At 41.3% G+C, this 20373-nt stretch overlaps 1 protein-coding gene across 14 annotated transcripts in view; it reads right to left on the reverse strand.

The window, feature by feature from the left end:
* Positions 1-20373, reverse strand: part of LOC110968289 (NACHT, LRR and PYD domains-containing protein 12-like) — an 81135-nt gene that overhangs the window by 13177 nt on the left and 47585 nt on the right. For 7 of the 14 annotated variants that reach the window (XM_051940830.1, XM_051940829.1, XM_051940828.1 and 4 more), the window contains one exon: positions 19370-19543. The exons of 1 other annotated variant lie outside the window; for it this stretch is intronic. In XM_051940830.1, coding sequence (XP_051796790.1) covers positions 19370-19543 — 174 coding nt within the window. Of the gene's footprint in view, positions 1-1190; positions 1466-5234; positions 13782-14625; positions 14800-18118; positions 18293-19369; positions 19544-20373 lie in introns of those variants that run through there. 6 more of the 14 variants (XM_051940840.1, XM_051940838.1, XM_051940835.1 and 3 more) reach the window with 6 other exon arrangements.

The raw sequence follows: 20373 nt of genomic DNA on the forward strand, positions 1-20373 counted from the left end.
TTTGCTCCTGGACCTCATATGTTACGTAATGTTAGCTGGAAATCAATATTTTGCGAATGTCTATTTAACTTGTAAAATCTATTTATCTATTTATCTTAAGCTAATAACTTTTCTCCGGTAAGTCGCTGCCCTATTTTCCAGGACGACACTCCTCTGACTCTCTGGCTCTACGTCACATTGAGCCGTGCTCTTGCGAGTAACGTCGTATTAACCTGACATATCAAAGAGTAGATACTGAGCAAGACAATCATCCGTAGTTTACCTTAGTACTCACGAGTACCTGACACAATGAAGGACTCTGCTGTGAAGGCGGAGACATGTGGCAGTGGTCTATTTGCGACAATAAGAAAAAGAAATAAATTTGAAGAAGTGACGGCTAGGATGTAGGAATGATGGCCCGCTGCTGCTGAATGAATGTAGAGCAAACACTGGGATCCAAAGATCAACAGGACTCCAAATGAATACCCGCATGCCGGCGAGTGTTGGAGATTGATGGCTGGGACGCATATTTTGACAGACAAAAATTAAGAAGTTTTATTTTGATGTTACAAGATCACCATAATCTTCAAATTTAGAATTAAATTTTAAAAACTAACCAACTAAATAAAAAGAAATTTTAATTAAATAGCCTGCTGATTATTTATTTTCCAAAGTTACAGGGAGCCACAACAGAGGGATGAAAGAGCCACGGGTTGCCGACCTTTGATTTAGAGGCTCTGCCCTGGGTGAGAGGATGAAGAGGAGGGACCTCTAAATGATGCAGAGACCCCTCCTCTTCATCATTTACCTCCTTCCCCTCATCAGTATCATTCACAAATTCAACATTCATTTCCACTGCTATGCGGATGACACCCAGCTGTACTTTACCAGTAAACCCTCATCCACTCTCCCACCCACATTCCTCACCGATTGCATTGCTGAAATAATAACATGGTTTACCTTAAACTTCCTTAGACAGCTATAAAACTGAGGTTCTCCTTATCAGCACCAAGTCCATTTTATCCACAAATAACAGCTTGTCTCTCAACATCGATAACTCCTCCATTTCACCCATGCATTTGTTCTGCTGCTGTGGATTTCCTTGGTCCTGTGGATGGTTGTTCCAGATCTATGATGTGCACTGATCATTCTAACGTCTACATATCGTCCTTAATATCTCTGCTACATTTCAGTTTTCATCTCTGACTTACCTTTAGGTTTTTTGATGCTTTTTGGGATGTTCTCCACCAGATCATTTCTGAAAATCTCCTCCAAAGCCTTTACAGCGACATTAACCGTGTAGATGCAGTAGCTCTGGAACATCTGATCCACTGTGTCTGTCCTGTCTGCTCTCTCCAGTCGAGACTTTGGGATGGGCTCAAAGCCTTTTAGGAACTTATTATACAAGCACCGCTTGAAACGTTTAAACTCCTCGTCTATCAAATCGTCCAAAATCCCATAAAGGACTGTTTGAGGTGTTTCTACCCTGTAAAGATGCAAGAGAAACAATAAAAAATAAATCAATCCTGTACAACCACTCAGCATGATTGAAACAGCAGTTGAAAGCTTCATTAGCAGGTGAAACTGCTTCAATCTTTCTAATAAAGAACAGATCAGCAGGATTCTTGCTTCTATAATTCCAGACAGTTTGAACCTGTGAGCTGCTTTACAATCCACCGACTCAGAGAAGTGACAAAGTAAATCATGTTTAAAGTCCTTCTCTGGTTTTATCTTTAATCGTCTCAGGATCAACTTGAGGAATGGAACTGAAAGAGAAGCGAGAATAAAATCTTTCTGAGCTCAGAGTTCTAGATGAAGCTTCAACTCTGACTTTGATCAGAAGAGGAATCCTGGAAGAGAGTGAGACGTCGCTGTTTTATCAAACTCTGACACAAGGTACAAATTATGATGACATTAAGTTCTGACAGTAGCTGCAGTCAATTCCAGCCATTTTCAGTACAAAAAATTGCTAATATTCTATTTGTAAATAAAAATATGACGAGAAATACAGGGAATATTGGACGGGCATCGCGAGGTGCATTTCATTGAAAACGACCGATTCGTGGATTTTATACCGACTTCAGGACATGTTTTGGACAAAATATGTTACTGGCTCGTTTCGTCTGGATGTCCAAGGTTGGATTATGGCCGTTTTTTGTGGAATATTTTCATCTGTGTGTAATAATAAACCCGGAAATGTGAGTCGCGCTGTGTACGTTGAAGCCGTGTATAGAGAACGGATGGATGGATATTTGTTGTTTGTCGGACAAATGTGTTTTTCTCACCCGCTGTGGTAATCACATCTGAAAGTGGTTTATACCGGCGGATTCATGAGAATCTAAGCTTTCCATCGGCGTGTAGTGTTTATATAATCGCGTTTGCAGTTTCAGACATTTAGCAAATTGCTTATGCAGATCTCAAAGTGTACCGCGGGCGGAACACTGAAGCGCAACGGGTTAAAAAGTTAAAACTGAAATAAATAAATTCTGTATATTAAAGACAGATGAAGCCACCAGCTATGAAAAGAGAATAAAATGAAGAAGTGACTAAAGGAAGTGTGAACACAGCAACACATGCACTTCTGCAGTAAAACCACGAGGCCTCAAAGGTGTTGCTGCTGTAAAAACCAACAAAAAAAACTAGATTGATCTGGTTTAGACCAGCAGTGAGTTTATCCAGCTGCTGTTACAACCAAAACTAGAAATATGCGTAGCTTGGGGGGTTCTGCTCATTTCATATTCTGGAGATAATCATGCAGCCCGATGACAACTCAACTCTGCTGACTGAAACTGAGGACCAACGTTCTTCATTTGTGGAAAATAAACCTGGATCTTGTTCAAACTGATCCTGGAGTTTGTTTTTTTCTACAGTAATAAAAAGGTCCAAACTTTGATCACAGAAATAAACAGCAGTGAATATTTTATCAGGACTTTAACACGTCAGATTGTAGGATCTGACACTGTTCCAGAATATAACAATGCTGCTAATAACTGACAGACCTCAGACTGCGACGTTAAAAACATCCTCTCAGCATTTAATATCTGGGAAAAAATAAATTTAAATGTGTTTTCATTAAACCTCAGTCGCATAGTAGAAGCAAATTGTCATTGAAAGGGTTAAAATCCTGAAAAATAACATTTGCAGGGCTTAAAGTAAAAAATAATCCTGAGCCTGAACTTTCTGGCTTTTCTTTTGGGGGTCTTAACTAGTAAGAGAAAAGCGCAGTACTCCATCAAGACTGTTAATTCCTCTATTTGTGATCCAGAAATCATGACAGCATAGAATCTGGCCATGTTATACAGATCGACCCACAAACTAAACAAATCAATCATTACTTTGTGTTGAGCTCAGGTGTGTGTACATTATGTACGGATACCGAACTGCATGACCGAAATATTTAGCCGTCGTCAGGAATTGATGCAAATATCTGACTGACACAGCGTTCACTCGTTGTCATAGTTACGGTGACGTCGTGGCCCCAAATATCTCCCAATGGGACATCCTTAACTAATCCGTGGATCCACACTATAAGCCGCATCACTGCCAAAATCTAATCACTTGGTCCTCGTGTCATTTCTGACCTTCCCTGAGAATTTCATCCAAATCTGTGGTTCTGTTTTTGAGTAAAGTAGCACACGGACAGACAGATTCACAGACACACGTACGCCGATCGTCACATTCCTTGGCGGAGTAATTAAAATATCTGACTTCACAAACTCAGAGTACAGATTAAAGGAATATCAGCAAAAGACATGGAAAAAGGGCACTAACAATATGTGCACCATTTGAACTATTTATTTTGAAATACAACTGTGTAAACAGCTACAGTGCAACAAAATGAATAAAAATTAAAATATATATAACTGCAAACTATAATTCAGTTCAAACAAAAACAAAGCGCTCTAAGAACTGCTAACATGGTGAACGACAAGCCGTGTTCTGCAATAAACGAGCAAACGCTCATTTTTAAGTCATAGCAGCAAATGAGTCGTGGGTTTCAGAGCGCAGACAGCAGCTCTGTGGGTCTGACTCGTGACCTGATAACACGTTTTTGTCTCTAGTTGCATAACTGTGCTTTTTTCTGCTTCAGTTTCTTTCCAGCAGCAACCACAGGGCTCGCCGTCTCTGCTTAACTCTTCCAACCACGGCCAGCAACATTTATTTTGACTGTGCCAAGGAACGCAGCGGAGTTATGTGATGATCGGCATACGGTCGATATTCTGTTAATCTGCTGGTGTGTTCGCAACATTACTTGAAATTGGATGAACGGATTTAGAAGACATTTCCAGGGAAGGTCAAAAACGACACAAGGACCAGCTGATTAGATTCTGGCAGTGATGCAGCTTTATAGATTGGATCCATAGATTTGTTAAGGATGTTTGGATCACTCAGAGATAGCGCCACGGCATCACTGTAACCATGACAACAAGCGAACACTATCTGAGCTGCCTGCTGACGACCATGATTGTGATAAGCGCTCTCTAAGTGCTTTTTTTTTAAAGTCCTTTGTTGATGAGGACATCTTCCTCGGCCTCAAAATCTGTTCTCCATGTTCCTGATATCAGCGTACAGAACTCTGTGAAACTCCAGTATGGACTCAACTGCAGCTGGATCTCAACATCTTTCTAAGACCCGCCCCCTCTACTTCCCATTGGCTAGTGATATTAGTTGAGAGCCAAAGCTGCGTTCCCCTCATTCCACTGGTAAACAAACTCGATTGGCAATGTAGTCCTGTCTTTTTTCTGAGCCAAACGCCACATGCCAGAAATCCAGCACGGTGCCAGAATACTTAGAGCCATGGATTTGGTATTTATGATCAGGACTGATGCTGATCAATAATCTAACTCAGTCAAAGTGGACACTAATATTAACATAGAACAGATTTATAGCAGCGGTTGTGGAAGGTCCGACATGGCTGGTTCTGATCCTTTCTGATCCTGAAGCTACCTTGGAGTTTGTTCATGCAGTAAAACTCTGCTCTTTCTTTCATCTCTTCATGCTGCTTTGAATCTGATCAACTACCAAACATTCTATCAAACTGTTTGCTTCTTGTGTCTGTTTCTGCTCCGTATCTCTGCTGTTCTAGAGCTCAGGTCTGATCCACACATACAGATACCAGAACTCTGAAGCTGGCAGAGCTTTGCTGTGTTAGTGGAGATACAACAGAGAAAGTGATCTGACAGACGCAGCAGCATTTCTGCTTCCTGCTCACTCAGTCATCTACAGCTCACTTTACAGCACAAACACTTTCTTACTTTTTGTCTGAGGGTTCAGGTTCTTTACTGGATTCTGGAGGATCTTTGGATGGGTCATTCTTCACAGACAGACGGCTGGATGCTGCAGGCTCTCCGTCCTCCTCTTTCTCCAAATCACTCATCTTGAGGACTTCAGTCAGCCTGAGAGGAAAACCAGCAGCACTGACTGTGAGCTCAGGAAAGAAGAAAAGTCAAAGTTACACACAAGTTCAGATTTGTCTTCGTTTGGGTTCTTTGTGTCCACAGAAGTGAATCTGAAAAAAGTCCATTCCATTCATTTAACCTCCACATGAAGGCTTTAAATGCTTCTATTTACTACATTTACGAACTTTACTCATGAATCTTGTGTTTCTTCTTTCCTCATCATCTTTCATCTCTGATAATAAATCCAGATGTTGTTGTCCAAACACCCCAACAGTGTTTCCTCTTCCTGGACCTGCTTCTCTGCTGCACCAGCAGCTCTGTAGTTACCGAGATCTTTAAATATCTGCTACGTTTACAATATAAAAGAGGGAGTGAAATAGTTTTCAGCAAAGATACTTCCAACAGATAAAAAGCTTCCCCAGCAGTGATATAAGAACAGAACAGAAATAAGGTTTTCTGACAGCAGAAGAATAACAACGGTAACTCTCACCTTGTTGTCTTCCTCTGTCCACTGTAAAATGGAGTCTGAACTGTTTATTTCCTCATTCTTCCGTTCGTCCGCTCTTTCTTAGAAATCACATGATGACCGCTAACTCCGCCTCGCTGTTGGGTTTCCTTCCTTCAGTTCATGTTCTGATGCTGCTCAGCTGAAGACACGTTTACTAGCAGTGTTCTGGACAGACTGTTGTTGAAACACTGAAAGAAGAACGCCGTCACCTGACCAACATGTTTTCACTGATGAGGATCAAACTCTCAGGTGTGATCAGTGACCTGGAGCTCTGCAGAGAGACAGCAGCTCTGGAACTCACTTCCCCCAGATATCACAAACTGTGACACCCTCCAAATTTTCAAATCCAACATCAAACTCATCTGTTCAGGCCTGCATGCTCCCTCTCATCCTAACCTCACTGCGTCACACCTCTTTTCTGTATTCATGTTATTTTTATCATACAGTTTTTAATCATTATCTTTGTTTTTTTTATGTCTTTGTAAAGTGTCCTTGAGTTCTTTGAAAAGCACTTTAAATAAAATGATTTATTATTATTATTATTATTATTATTCTCTTTATGGCTCTAAAGTTCAGTCGTCACCACCACAAACAGTCGCTGTGTGACCTCACAGCCTACTTCCTCTCCTTGGTGGAGGATGTGAACTCTGAGTGAACTTCTGGTCTTTGTTTGGCTGTGGGCTGAACTGGTTTTGTCTTGTTTTCTCCTCAGCTCATCTGCATGATTTCACAGTTTTACTTCTCTTTCTGTTGGTCAGCAGATGATCCTTGTTCCTGTAAATCACTCACAGCAGCTGTGTTTATCTCTGAATTTAACGTGATGAAGGTCTGAGGACTGTGGCTTTAAATTCCACAGAAGTGGAGCTGTAGAACAGAACTCCTGTGTTCTGTTCTACAGTGGATTCAGTGAAGCTAACAGCTAACTACAGCTAACTCAGATTCATCAGACATGATGCTGCTGCAGTTGTTGTTCACTTAAAGTACAACGTTGTCATTTGATAAGCATGTTTTCAGTCAATTATTAGGATCAAATTCTTTCATGTCAGCTAAGAAATTCTGAATTTATCTGAGCTCATCAACCTTTAATTCATCCATGCAGCTTCAGGAGACACTGATTCAGTCTGAGAGCTCCAAACTAACCTGCTTCCTGCAGCCTCTTTGTCTCCATGCAGACAGCTGTCCAGTCATGTCCCTCATTGTGGTAGAACAGGGGAGCTGTCCTCACTGTCCTCAGCAACACTCACATCCACTGAGACACACTCACAGCATCCTCAGGAGGCATCTGGGACTGGAGCTCCTCTTCTTCACCTCTCAGCTGCTCACAACAAAACACACTTTAACATAGAAAACTCAGTGAAAACATTACAGCTCACACAGAGTCTCACTTCTACACAACTATTGTGTATCTGGTTAACAAACACTCACACCAAATGATTGTGTGTCCAGCCTCATTCTCAGTCTACACACATCTACATATATACAGTTCAATATAATTTAACTACATTTGTTCAATATCATTTTCATTAAAAACAACTTCCTACTGTCTGGATTCACAACCAGTGTTACTGATGTGACTGACAGACGAACTATTCACAGCTTGAAGCAAACAAACACACTGCATTAAAAACACAACAGACACACAACAACATCAGCAGGAGTACACATCTGTGGGGCTGTTATCAGGAAATATGACATCATTATTAAATAGTGAATATCTCTGAATGGAGTTCACCTCTAATGGAATAAGATATGCAGTGTTGACCATCAGATCAGAGAAGCAGGACATTTAGGGTAACACAGGGCTATTCTGGCCCCTGCTGCATGAAATGGGCTACTGGGACTGTGTCACAGGGGATTTCCCCAGTAAAGTACTGGCATCTTTTCCCCTGTGTATCCTGTAATATGATAACTTAAAGGAATCTAGTTCAGGCATGCACACAGTCCCAGTAGCCCATTTCATGCAGCAGGGGCCAGAATAGCCCCGCGTTACCCTATAAAGAAAAATATTCATGAAGTAATGTTGGTTAGAACATTTTACTCTATTATTATTTTCCAGTGTTCAACATTTTTCACTTTTACTGGACAAAGTCAAATATTCGATGTTCAAAACTACAAATACTCCAAAACAACAATATAAAAAGACACAGAAAAACATTAAAAATAAATACTTGCCACATTAATTTATTGTCACTATTGGCGTCACATTAAATTCTACCTTCTAACTTTTTCAAATGAAAATGTTTTAACTATTTACTTTACATGTATTTTACCCAGGGTTGATAAAAAGATGCCACCACCAGGTTTGTCCTCCACACTGTAAACCTGCTAACTAACAGCTAACTATGTCTAAATAAGTCAACATTTTTTGGTGGAAAAAAAGAAATGTTAAAAATGTTTCTTCAAGAACATTCACAAAAAAATCTATTTTTATGTGAATCTTCCTAAAGAAAATATAAGTTTCACTGATACGTATGTAATCATTTCAGATATTTTTAGGATTTTTAGGGAAGATTTTTGGTCATTTTTTGAAAATGTTTACAAGAATTTTCTTGCCAAATTTGAGGGATTTTTTTTTTTTTTAAAAAAACCAAAACTTTTAAAGGGGATTTTCTTCCTGAAGGTTTTGCAAATTTTCAGATTTGTGTGCATTTTTTTTGTTGAATTTTTGGATTTTTCAGACAAAGAAACAATATTTTTTGGTGCCTGTAAATGAAGACAACAGGAGGGTTAAAGCTGCTAAACTTTAACCTTCGTATATCTAAACGTGACAATAAATTGAAGTGGATTTAGGTCTGACACTGTCCCGGAATGCTTTTTATCGTGTTGGTTTTATTTGTGAAATTAATAGTATTGATGAAATATTAACTGTGAAAACACAAAACATTCACAGAATACACTTTTTCTATGACCACAGAAATATAACTGTGCATTTTAACGTTATTACTGCTTGATTCAGATAAAAGTAGCTGTGTACTATATAACACTGCAGTAACCAGTTTAAAAATGAAGTACAGTCAGTTTTTGGTACTTCACCGGAGCTTCCATCCCATCCAGTCCGCTCGTCCTCCGTGAACTCTGACCGAAGTTTGCTAACTTCTCCTCCGCAGGACTGCTCAACTTTCTCCTACCAGCTGTTCAAAACTCTCACGTTTAACGTCTAAAATCTCACACACAAGAGCTCTTTAATATCCCACTCCGCTGGACTTCTCCTAAATCAAACACGATCACCGGAGTTTGTTTACATCCGCAAATCGCGTCCCTCCGCTGAGCTATCGCGAGAACACACAGATCGCGTCGGTTCCACATGGAGCGTCCCTCTGATGTTTTTATTCCTGATCAGCCTCTTTCAGCTCATCTGTGCTGTGTTGCCCAAATGTTATTTAAACTGGGGATTTCCAAAAGATTTTATTCCCACTCTGGAGAGTTTCTAACCCTCAATAAAAGAGAGAGATTAGATTTAGTTCAGATCACGAGCCTGTCCTCAATCTGATATTTTTAGTTAGATCTACTTTGAAGCAGTCCTTAAAACATTCATCCTGATGATGTCAGCAGCACAAACCATATACAACTATAATCTCCAAATAAATTACTCAGTTCAGTTGTAATTGATTAATCTTTTATCCGAACAGTATCCTTGATGCTAAATTACTGTCTCGTTATACCTGATATTTTTCTAAAGAAGTCCTTCAGTCGTCTGAAAGATGCCAACAAATATATCAACATTATTATTGTTTATTGATATAAATAACTGACGTTTTCCAATTAATTTAATGGTGTCACAGTAAAGTCAACATGTTCACCTTTACAGCTGAGTGTGGCTTTAACTGTACACTTTAGATACATTTCAGCAAAGCTCACCTGTAATTCAGCCATAAAAAGCTCGTCCCGGGTCCTCCTGGCTGTTCACCTGCTAGCTAACACCTAATTAAGGCAAGCTGAGTAGAGCCTCATCTCATTTCATTAATTTCAACCGGCTCAATATCGATCTTGGGGCGTCTTAAAGGATTTCTCAAGTCCCAAAACGCGTCTCGAGGATCGAGCAGGCTGCTCATATCTACCCATGTTTGTGTTTCCATATTCCATCTTGTTGCAAATGTGTGAACCTTGTAACTACAGTAAAATCTCATTCACATCTTCCACTGGGCTCTAATTAGTGTACCAGTTAATTCTTCTAGTTTTGCTCCTTGCTGTGTTTTATTTGACTGTTTTACATCGAAGTGTCTTTTCCTGTTGCTTTTTCTCTTTTACATTTACTTTTAATCAGCTCCTCTATTATTTTCTCCACCAGTTGTTTGCCCAGGACCGAGGCTCCGTTCTGGGACACAGCTCGGTCCCCCCGTCCTCCGTGTGGAACCTCAGCTGGAGACGGAGAGTCTGGATCTGCCATCTGAGTCACAGCGCATCCACACTGTCAGCAGGAACATGGAGACGTCAGCTGGGATAGAACACACTCAGACGCAGTGACGTGGACCAGCACGCCCTGCTGGCTGCTTCCTGACCAGGAAACGGGATGAAAGAGTAGAACAGATCTTTATTGTCACTGTGACAGAAAACAAGGAAAATCGGTTTAGTACTCTGTGAACAGCAGCATTAAGAATAAACTATATAACACACCCTATAAATATACACAACATAAGAGCAAATACAGAGATAAGTGGAAATGTTGGACGGAGGCTGGACTCAGTTCTACGGGGGTTGGGACAAATGTGAGGCTCCACAGGTGATGAAGTGGACAGAAAACAAAGTCCCAGCTTTTCATCACAGCGTCCTGACGGCGGACTAACTGCACACGTTGATTCCTTCAGGCTTCTCTCAGCGTTCAGATCAACAACCTGTGAAGGAATAAAGTCTGAGGACCACACAGCTGTTCTGGATGCACTCATCTGCATCTGACAAACACTAATTCAGGGAAATGTGTGACTTGCTGTTGTCCAAACAGAGCTGCAGGTGTTCTGAAACTCGGCTCCTAGAAAGGCCTCATTCATTTGTCTTTGATAGTGAAGCTGATGATGAGTGATCAAGGAGAATAACAATACTGGACCCATAAAATCCTGATGGATGCATTTGGAACGTGTTCTGGAATCATTCTACACGTTTACATCATCAGTCCTGGTGATGGAACAAAGAGGCACAGATTTAAATCCACACTGAATGAGAGACAGCAGATAGAAATGTGTCAGTCAGCTTTGAATCCTTCATGTGTTTATTACACCATAGATACCACTGCAGGATGGAACATTTCTACTTGTGTTCATGCTCAACATTCATGTGTTTTTTTACACTTTGCTGCTTTAAATGTGTCCAATAAAAAACAGTGAGTCGACGTGAGTCCCTGTAAATGACAGAAATAAAGTCAGAGCTAATTAGTCAGAGAAGAAAACCTGGATGAGGACGCCTTCATCTTTAAGTCTGCTCTAAACATCTGTGAAAAGGCTCAGAATGAGAGAAAAAGCACAAAGGATTCTCAGACGGACTAAACAGAAGATGAAAGCAGCCGCTGAGTCCTGACACATAAAAAGTCCTCCATCATGAGCTTCTACTGAAACCTCAGAGGATCTTTACAAAGCTCCACTTTACAAACAACTAAAGACGTGATTTATTTCCACAGAGGAAGGAAATGTGTGGAAACATGAGAGTTTGTAGCAGCTGGACTGCAGTGATTGTGAAGGAAACAGGAGAGACAGGATCAGGACTGATGGAAGAGAAATGGATGAAACAACAAGAAGGACTCCATGAAGAGAACATTGTGGAGAGTTCTACAGATACAGACGCTCACAGATTTCAGAGCAACCAGACAGAACATGTGACCTGCAGGAGGAATTCCATCTTCATGACTAAACATGTTTCAGAGGTTTTCTGCTGAATCTGATCCGGAAGACTTTGAAGGAGCAAAAGCTGAAGCCAGCAGCAGACTGACGCTGAGCTTCCTGCCCAGGTGGAGGTGGAGGAGGAGTGTGGAGCAGAAGGAGTGGAGTCGTCTCAGTAGAAGGACAGAGCAGCAGCAGAGCAGTCCACATCCACTCATGATCCTCTGTCACATCCACAGGAACACAGGGACCATGCTGGACAGCTGTTCTCACATCAGTTCACACTGCAGCACTCACACTCATCTCCACTTCTTCTGGTTCCTGTCAGTCACTGCTGCATGAAGCTCTCCACCTCCCAGTAACATGGACCAGTCAGAATCTGTACACACCAGCTGCTGCTGCTGCTTCAACCTCTGGACCATCAGGACACCCTTCATCCTCTCACCACAAACATTGTTCGCCAGTCTAGCCTTCTTTAACCCTTTCCTCAGGTTAAGTCTGGTCCAGCTCTCCGTTTAAAAGGTTAGATTCTATCTGCCTATTAGTATTCCACCCAACAGGTTTCAGCAGAATAATTACACTGGAGTCGAGGAACACTCGCCCAGGTTCTGACTGCCTTGCATCCGAATGTCTCACCCCTCATATCTGATAAATGCTATCTCACAAAGCAGCCCTCCTAAGTAGTAGAATTGATCTATCAATCATGTTTGTTAGCGGCAGCTTCCCTCTAATGACTGCATGCACTTGGTGCTATTCCTAGGTTGGTTTTAGAGGTTTGGAAAGAACTAACCTCAGGGGTAATGTTTAAACACTCTCAAATTGGACTAAGTAACCTTTAAGAACCATTAGATTGAATGCACACAATCAACTTAACTTTTTACCACTATGCAGATTTTTAGTGGTTTATAATAATTTCATTAGGCTTCTCTTTAAATGCAATAAAGCGTTTTATTAAGCAAGTTTAGCAAGGGCACAGCATCAATTCATGATTAAGCAATTAATTATTCCTGATTAAAAATGATACTAAAGTAACTAAATTGAGCGTACCTGTCAATCTTCTCTAATTAGTAAATTTAGGAGAGAGAGCGAACAGCATGGCCACTACCGTATCACTCGGTCTTGACTTGCGTCTGGGAAAAGCACTCAGTTGTCCAGAGGACTCGGTACGATGTCTTCTTTGTGAACAAAAGGATCTTATCCCTCAGCAGGGGGGAGCGGAGGAGTCCTGTGAGCCAATCGTGGTCTGGCAGTTATCTCTGGAATCGGCTGGAACGTTAGTGCTTACGCCCCAGCTGTCTTCTCTGTTGGATGGAGGTGATGGAGAACCCTCGTCTGTTCAGGCTGTAGTGGGTCACTGGGTCTCCCAGCCCCGGGGAGGGGAACAGCCCAGTGCTGTTGCCTTCTTTGCCTCTCTGGATGTAGTCGGTTCTTCCCTCTATTGGTTTCTTCTGGATAACTGCAGAACCTCTTAGGACTCTCTGTTTGGCAGAGTGTGGTCCTCGCTTGTTGAACAAAGTCAGAAAAAGACTTTTCTTCCAACGATGTCCTCAGCGATCTCTGGAGCCTAAGTCCTGCGTTGCCTTCCCGTCTCTAGGGCAATAAACGCGGTGAAGAATCTTCAGAACTCCGGCCAAGTTCCCCTTTGCAGCTCTCTTGCAGCTCCGGCGAACGTCTCCCGTTCGGTGCTTGTATCAGTGCTCTTTTATACTCTCTCTCCCACACACATCTCTGACTAGGTACGCCCCCGACACCGTCTAACTCATGCAATCAACTTGCACACACACACAGAGCCTAACAAGGATTACTTTACACAGAATCACTCTTTAAATCATTCTTTTTAGTCTAAATATAATAAACATAATAAATCATCCGAATCATCACTTTAATCAAATCAAATCAACAGTCTAGAATATATGTATTTCAGAAAGCATAATCATGTGGTTAACTTATAGTGTTTCTTCTGTAGATCTTTATTTGTCTGCTTCAAAACCTTTGTTACCTTAAGGCCTAAGTTGGCCTGAGTGTGCTTCTCTGAGACCTCAACATCTGCATTTTACTTGACAACATCCTCCTGATCATCATCTCCATCTGCAGAGAGAAGAACAAAGATGAGAGGAGATCAGTGAGTTTGTAGAGACTCTTCATCAGCTGTCAGTCAGTGATGCAGCTCATCAGGATAAAGAGCAGCAGGACTTTAGACACAAGGACACAGATCCAGATGTGACTCCTGGAGCTGAGCAGAGCTTCTGGTCTGTAGAAAGACCACGTGGTCCCTAAACGTCATGCTGCTGCTAATGCTGCTGCTAATGCTGCTGCTGCTAATGCTAATACTAATGCTAATTCTAATGCTGCTGCTAATGCTAATGCTGCTAATGCTGCTAATGCTGCTGCTGCTGCTAATTCTGCTGATGCTAATGCTAATACTAATGCTAATTCTAATGCTGCTGCTAATGCTAATGCTGCTGCTAATGCTGCTAATGCTAATGCTGCTGCTTCTGTGAAATAAGAGGCGCTGGTCTGCAGGCTTCAGTCTCACTGATCTCAGAGCTGTGACAAACATCACACTGATCAGCTGATCACTGTTGGAATGAGACAACAAACAGTGAGATCAGATCTGATGGACACTTTGATGAAGGAGGACCACTGTCTCTGCACATCTGGAAGGCTGTCAGCTGGAATCAGCTTTATTTCCTCAACACATCAACACAATAAGAACAGTTGGCTTCACATCCATCAAACACACGATGACAACAAGCTTGTGGCTCCTCTGATTGGCTGACTGCTGTCTCTGTGTTTCTGTCTCCATTCTGCTCTCACAGCTTCACTGAGAAGCTGCAGGTTTACAGGAGACACTGGATCTTTGCTTTGATACTGACTGTGTTTAGTAGAAAACTTCTGGAAGCAGCAGAGACTGATGGAACCTTCTACTTACTCCAGAGTCTTCAGGCTGCAGTCTGGACTCTCCACAAGATCTAACAGAGGTTTCACTGATGATTCCTTCAGGTTGTTTTCTCTTAGGTTCAGATGTTCCAGATGTGAGGGGTTGGACTTCAGAGCTGAGACCAGAGAATCACAGCTGATCTCTGACAAACCGCAGTCCTCCAATCTGAATAAAGAATCAAAGATGTGAGATGAGGAGACAAAGTTCTGCTTGAAATCATTCAGAGTTTCATCATCAGTTCAGAGCTGCAGAAATCTGGATTTCTATGCATCAAGTTCAACCTTAAATCTCCTTCAAATCTTCTTTTCATACGTGCAGCTTCATCAGTGAGATCTGTTCATTGATTCTACCAGAGGAGAAGCTGCTGGACCACAGAGGACAAATACATTTGCTTCCAGGACAGAAAGGTGAAAAGCATCTAAAGGTTGAGCAGCAGATAAAGCCACTGTCTTTACTTCAGTCATCTCACAGCTCCAAATGCTGGAAAGGATGAAGGAGAGAGTTTGTGCCACTGGTGAGCTTCCAGTTAAAGTGTTGCAGTGATGTGACACACAACAGGTGTTGGCAGGTGAGGAGAGTTCTTCTACTCACTGACTTCTATCAGCTCAGCACAGAGAACTTTAAGGACACTTTAGCTTTGACTCTGGACTGAGTCTGGACTTTATGACCCCCTACTACATTTAAAAAGAAAAACTCTGTGGATGATTCACATCAGGCATTAATAATAATAATAATAATAAACTTTATTCCAGACTCAGGTCCATACACAAAGTACACAGACAATAAAAACAACACATTAAATAAACAGCACAAACCAGTTAAAAACATATCAGCATCTATTCCAGTGCTTCCAGAAGCGTGACATATATTTTGTGTCTCTTAGTTTCAGGCATCACTAGGGCCATAATGACCCTGTTTGTTGACACTTTAAGACGACACATAAAACTATACATACTTTTCCTCAGGATGGCATAAAAAGTTGGCACATTACTATTTATGAACATGTGACTAATACTAGTCCATGTCGGATGCTTGAGTAGAATCCGACATGTGACTAATACTAGTCCATGTCGGATGCTTGAGTAGAATCCTAAAAGCATCATTGCAGCACTGTCCCTGCACCACAGATGTGCTGTATACAATGGTGTACAGTAGGATCTAAACACAGCAATCTGACATTATCCGTACATTTACCACATTTCTGAGCTAGCATATTAGCTCGTGCATACAATTTACGGCACTGACGTTGAATGTCATCATCATCATATAGATGGTCTCTGATCACATGTCCAAGATACCAGAATTCACTAACAACACCCAGCACTTGGTCTGCTAACACCAATGAGGGAAATTCTGACTTCTGGTCCTCTTTGGTTTCTACAATTAAAATAACACTCTTCCTTGAATTGAACATGAGATCATATTGTACACCATAAAAAACAAATTCTAAGCAGTTGTTGTAAACCTGCACTCCAGGGCGACATGATGACCAAGTCGTCAGCATATGCCAGATGATTAATAAGCAACCCCCCCCCCCCCCCCCCCCTTCCCCCCATACATCCTGTTCTCCACTGGTTCAACTGTCTAGACAGATCATCCATGTATAAATGAACAAATAGAGGTGATAGAATTCCTCCTTGTCTCACACCATTGGACACTAGAAAGGGAGCAGAGGTGCTCGTACCCCAGCGTACATGCATTGTCTGGTCATTCTACCAGTACTGTAATATTCTAATCATGTACATTGGGACCCCTCCATGCTGAAGTTTAGCAAATAGCTTCCCATGGTTGACTCGGTCAAACGCTTCTGATGCATCCAAAAAACATCAGAAGGTTGTACTATTCTTTCTTTTATAAGTGCTAACAATCTCTTTTAGTGCATATAAACATAAATCTGTCCCATGCTTACTTTTAAAACCAAACTGGTTATCATGGCTGTAAATATACTGTTCAAGTCTGTCCAAGAAGATTTTTTTTAGCACTTTCCAAAGTACATTTGCCAAAGCAATAGGTCTATAGTTATCTATGCTAGTTATCTTTCCAGTTTGATCCTTAACAACCGGCACGAGGGCTGCAGTTAATAAGGATTCTGGACAAACTGCGTGCATTAATAACCCAGTGAAGCATAGAGCACTTACCACTGACAATCTGCTGCTGGCATACTTTAGAGGCTCTGCTGCTATTAAATCAGGCCCGGATGCTTTATTCAGGGATAGTTTTTCTATTGCATCACATACTTCACCCGCCCTGATGACCACACCAGCATGGTGAGGAACATCTCCAGCTATAAATGTATGGTTATTAACACAATTAAAATATGATAATAATGATCCCTCCAGAGCTTAACAACATTCTGGGATCCTGAGATACCAGAGATGCTAGATGGTAAAGGCATCTTGCTGTTATTTATTGCTCTAACTTCACTCCAGAATTCATAGATTTCATTCTGCTGAAGTTTTTTGGCCATAGAATTAGATCTCATAGCGTCCTCATTATTCTTTATAAACCTTACAGCATGTTTAAATCTGGCATTAGTTCTTTTCTTTCTTTCACATTCTGGGCCATACCTTGCCTTCCCTGATATCACCCAGTTATTGAAAGCTTCTTTAGCTTCCGCATGTATTTCCCGCACAGATTCATTCCACCCAGGTCTCATGTTATATTTTTTCCTCTTTTGGCAGAAGGTTTTGTCATCGTTCACTAAACAATTCACAATGGATTCATACATAGCACACAGATCATCAATATGTTTTTGATCCTTACAGTTAATATTACTGCATATTATAGCTTCAACAGATAGATTAATGTTGCTAAGATTACGATCAGTCACTGATCTATAATGTTCAAGATCAACTTCTGTAAGGTTCGCCCAATTCAGTTTTATACTCTGCTCACAATTAACTACTATTATATTCAGGTAAACTACCAACATTTAGCACCATGAAAACAGGAATATGATCAGTTATAGAAACCCATACAGGACATCCATCGCTATTATACTATGGTGGGCATCAGCAGTACACAGAATATGATCAAGCCATGATGTCGTATGCCATGCTTCACTAATGTATGTAGAACTGTCAGCAGGCAGGAGTCTCTGACTGAAAGAACCAGTTTACTGTCTTGGTAAAACTGTAGGAGGTGCTGGCCGAAGCCAGACTTTTCATCGGATACGTCAGCATTCAGATCACCCATCACAGATATATTTGTGTGAGCACTTTCCTCAATAAACGACCCAATAAATGCTAATCTGTCAAGGTATTCCTCCTCATTTTTCAGACAATCAAATGGAGTGGAAACATTTAAGATAATAAAAGCAGTCTTTTCATGCATAACTTTAATAGCCAAACACCAGTTCACTTCAAGCCGCATAACAGTGATCAAAGAGTCACAGCTTTTACGCCCTAAATTAAAAGTAATGAGAAAAAAAGAAACATTCACCCAAAGATGAGAACTTTGAATCACTGAAAACATGAAGTCTGACCTCAGAGTCTTCAGGATGCAGTCTGGACTCTCCACAAAACCACTCAGATGTTTCACTCCTGAATCATACAGGTTGTTGTTGCTCAGGTCCAGATGTTCCAGATGTGAGGGGTTGGACTTCAGAGATGAGACCAGAGAATCACAGGTGATCTCTGACAAACTGCAGCGCTCCAATCTGAATAAAGAATCAAAGATGTGAGTTGAGGAGACAAAGTTCCTGCTTGAAATCATTCAGAGTTTCATCATCAGTTCAGAGCTGAAGAAGCTTCAGAAGGTTCCAGAAACTCTCAGAGTTTATTATTTTTCATTCAGTGGAACATTTAAAAATCTCCACATAAATGTGATGTGAAATCATTATTTTCTACTTTCAATGAATATGTGTGTGTGTGTGTGTGTGTGTGTGTTTTCATTCCATCTCTGTATAAATCAGAGTGAATCAAAAACCAAACTGTTCCAACCAGCAGCTCTCAGATCAGATCATCATGTGACCACAAACACCTGCATGGAGGAACAAAAGTACACAACAAAGACACACACACACACATGTTTGTTTTTCTATACCGGTGGGGACTTACCATTGACTCCCATTCATATCTAACTCCTAACCCTTACCCTAACCCTAACCTTAACCATCACCAAATCAATGCCTAACCCGAAACAAACGTTTTTGCACTTTTACATTTTTTATTAACAACAATATGGCCAAGAAAACGGTGTTGCCACCCGTGGGGACCTCATTTTAGGTCCCCACCGTAAGACAAGTCCCCACCTTAATAGCAAATAGTCAGGTCAAAGTCCCCACTGGAATAGCAGAAACAAGTACACACACACACACACACACACACACACACACACACACACACACACACACACACACACACACACACACACACACACACACACACACACACACACACACACACACACACACACACACACACACACTAAGCTGCTGTAACTCCTCCATAAATATTTTGGACGTTTGAGGGACAATCGATCTTCTACAGAGTCTGGAGGCCTGAGTGAGCACGTTCATACATGTGTGTGTGAGCTGATAGGAGCTCCATCAGCCAGATATCACATCATGATTTCACATTTAAATGAGACCAACCAGAGAGAAGAAGAAAACAGACGTTCCCATGAAGATCCTCAGTGTGGATCAGTAGAAGATCAGCCTGATGGCTGCAGTTTAGAGTCACCACAACTTTACATCACATTCATCTCAGAGCACAAAGAAAACATGAAGTCTGACCTCAGAGTCTTCAGGATGCAGTCTGGACTCTCCACAAAACCACTCAGATGTTTCACTCCTGAATCCTTCAGGTTGTTCTCACTCAGGTCCAGATGTTCCAGATGTGAGGGGTTGGACTTCAGAGCTGAGACCAGAGAATCACAGCTGATCTCTGACAAACTGCATTCCTCCAATCTGAATAAAGAATCAAAGATGTGTATAAAATCATTGATGATCCATCAGATGTGTTCAGGTTCTGAATGTGCAGATCAACATTACTTTGTCCTCATCAATCAGCTTTTCTCTAAAAGCAGCACAGTGACTTTGTCCTTCTCTTATTGTGGATCATCATCATGTCAGCCTTCTACACACATCATCCACATGTCAGCACAACATTCATCCACCTATTCATGTCCACACATCAGTAACATCTGCTGACTTCAGTCCACTCTCTCATCAAAGGATCAACATCAAATCTCTTCATTCTTTCATTTATTCCATCACCTTCTTCTTCTTCTGTGGAAATCAGCTTGCTCGCTTTGTCTCCTTCACATCTTCCAGTGTGTCTTCAACAACAGTCACATGTCATCTGTACATTACAGAGGGATTCTGATTCCTGCTGTCCACACTGACTGTCCACTGCTCTCTTCCTAACACAACTCCACTGGAAGGAATCACTTCATCAGCTCAGCTCACACTAACATCAAGCTTCAGCTTCTGACTCACACTAATCAACTTCCACACTGTTGACAACTAAACTCCTCTTTGACTTCCTGAGGCTCCACTGCAGCTCAGCACAAACACTGTGGAAACACAAACATACTGACTGGATGTGCTGAAGCCTCACATCACTTTCACATCAGCTTTACATTCAGACACACAGCAGGACTGTGGATTCTGTCCTCCATCTGGAACTCTGCAGTCAGCTCATCAGGGCATTTATCCACAAAATAAAACGTCTTCAGACTGTTTGCAGAAAAATCCTCCACATTTACAAACCAAAACTGAAACCTTCACTTCACACT

The sequence above is a fragment of the Acanthochromis polyacanthus genome, chromosome 20 (genome assembly GCF_021347895.1).
Source record: "Acanthochromis polyacanthus isolate Apoly-LR-REF ecotype Palm Island chromosome 20, KAUST_Apoly_ChrSc, whole genome shotgun sequence".
NCBI classification, from domain to species: domain Eukaryota; kingdom Metazoa; phylum Chordata; class Actinopteri; family Pomacentridae; genus Acanthochromis; species Acanthochromis polyacanthus.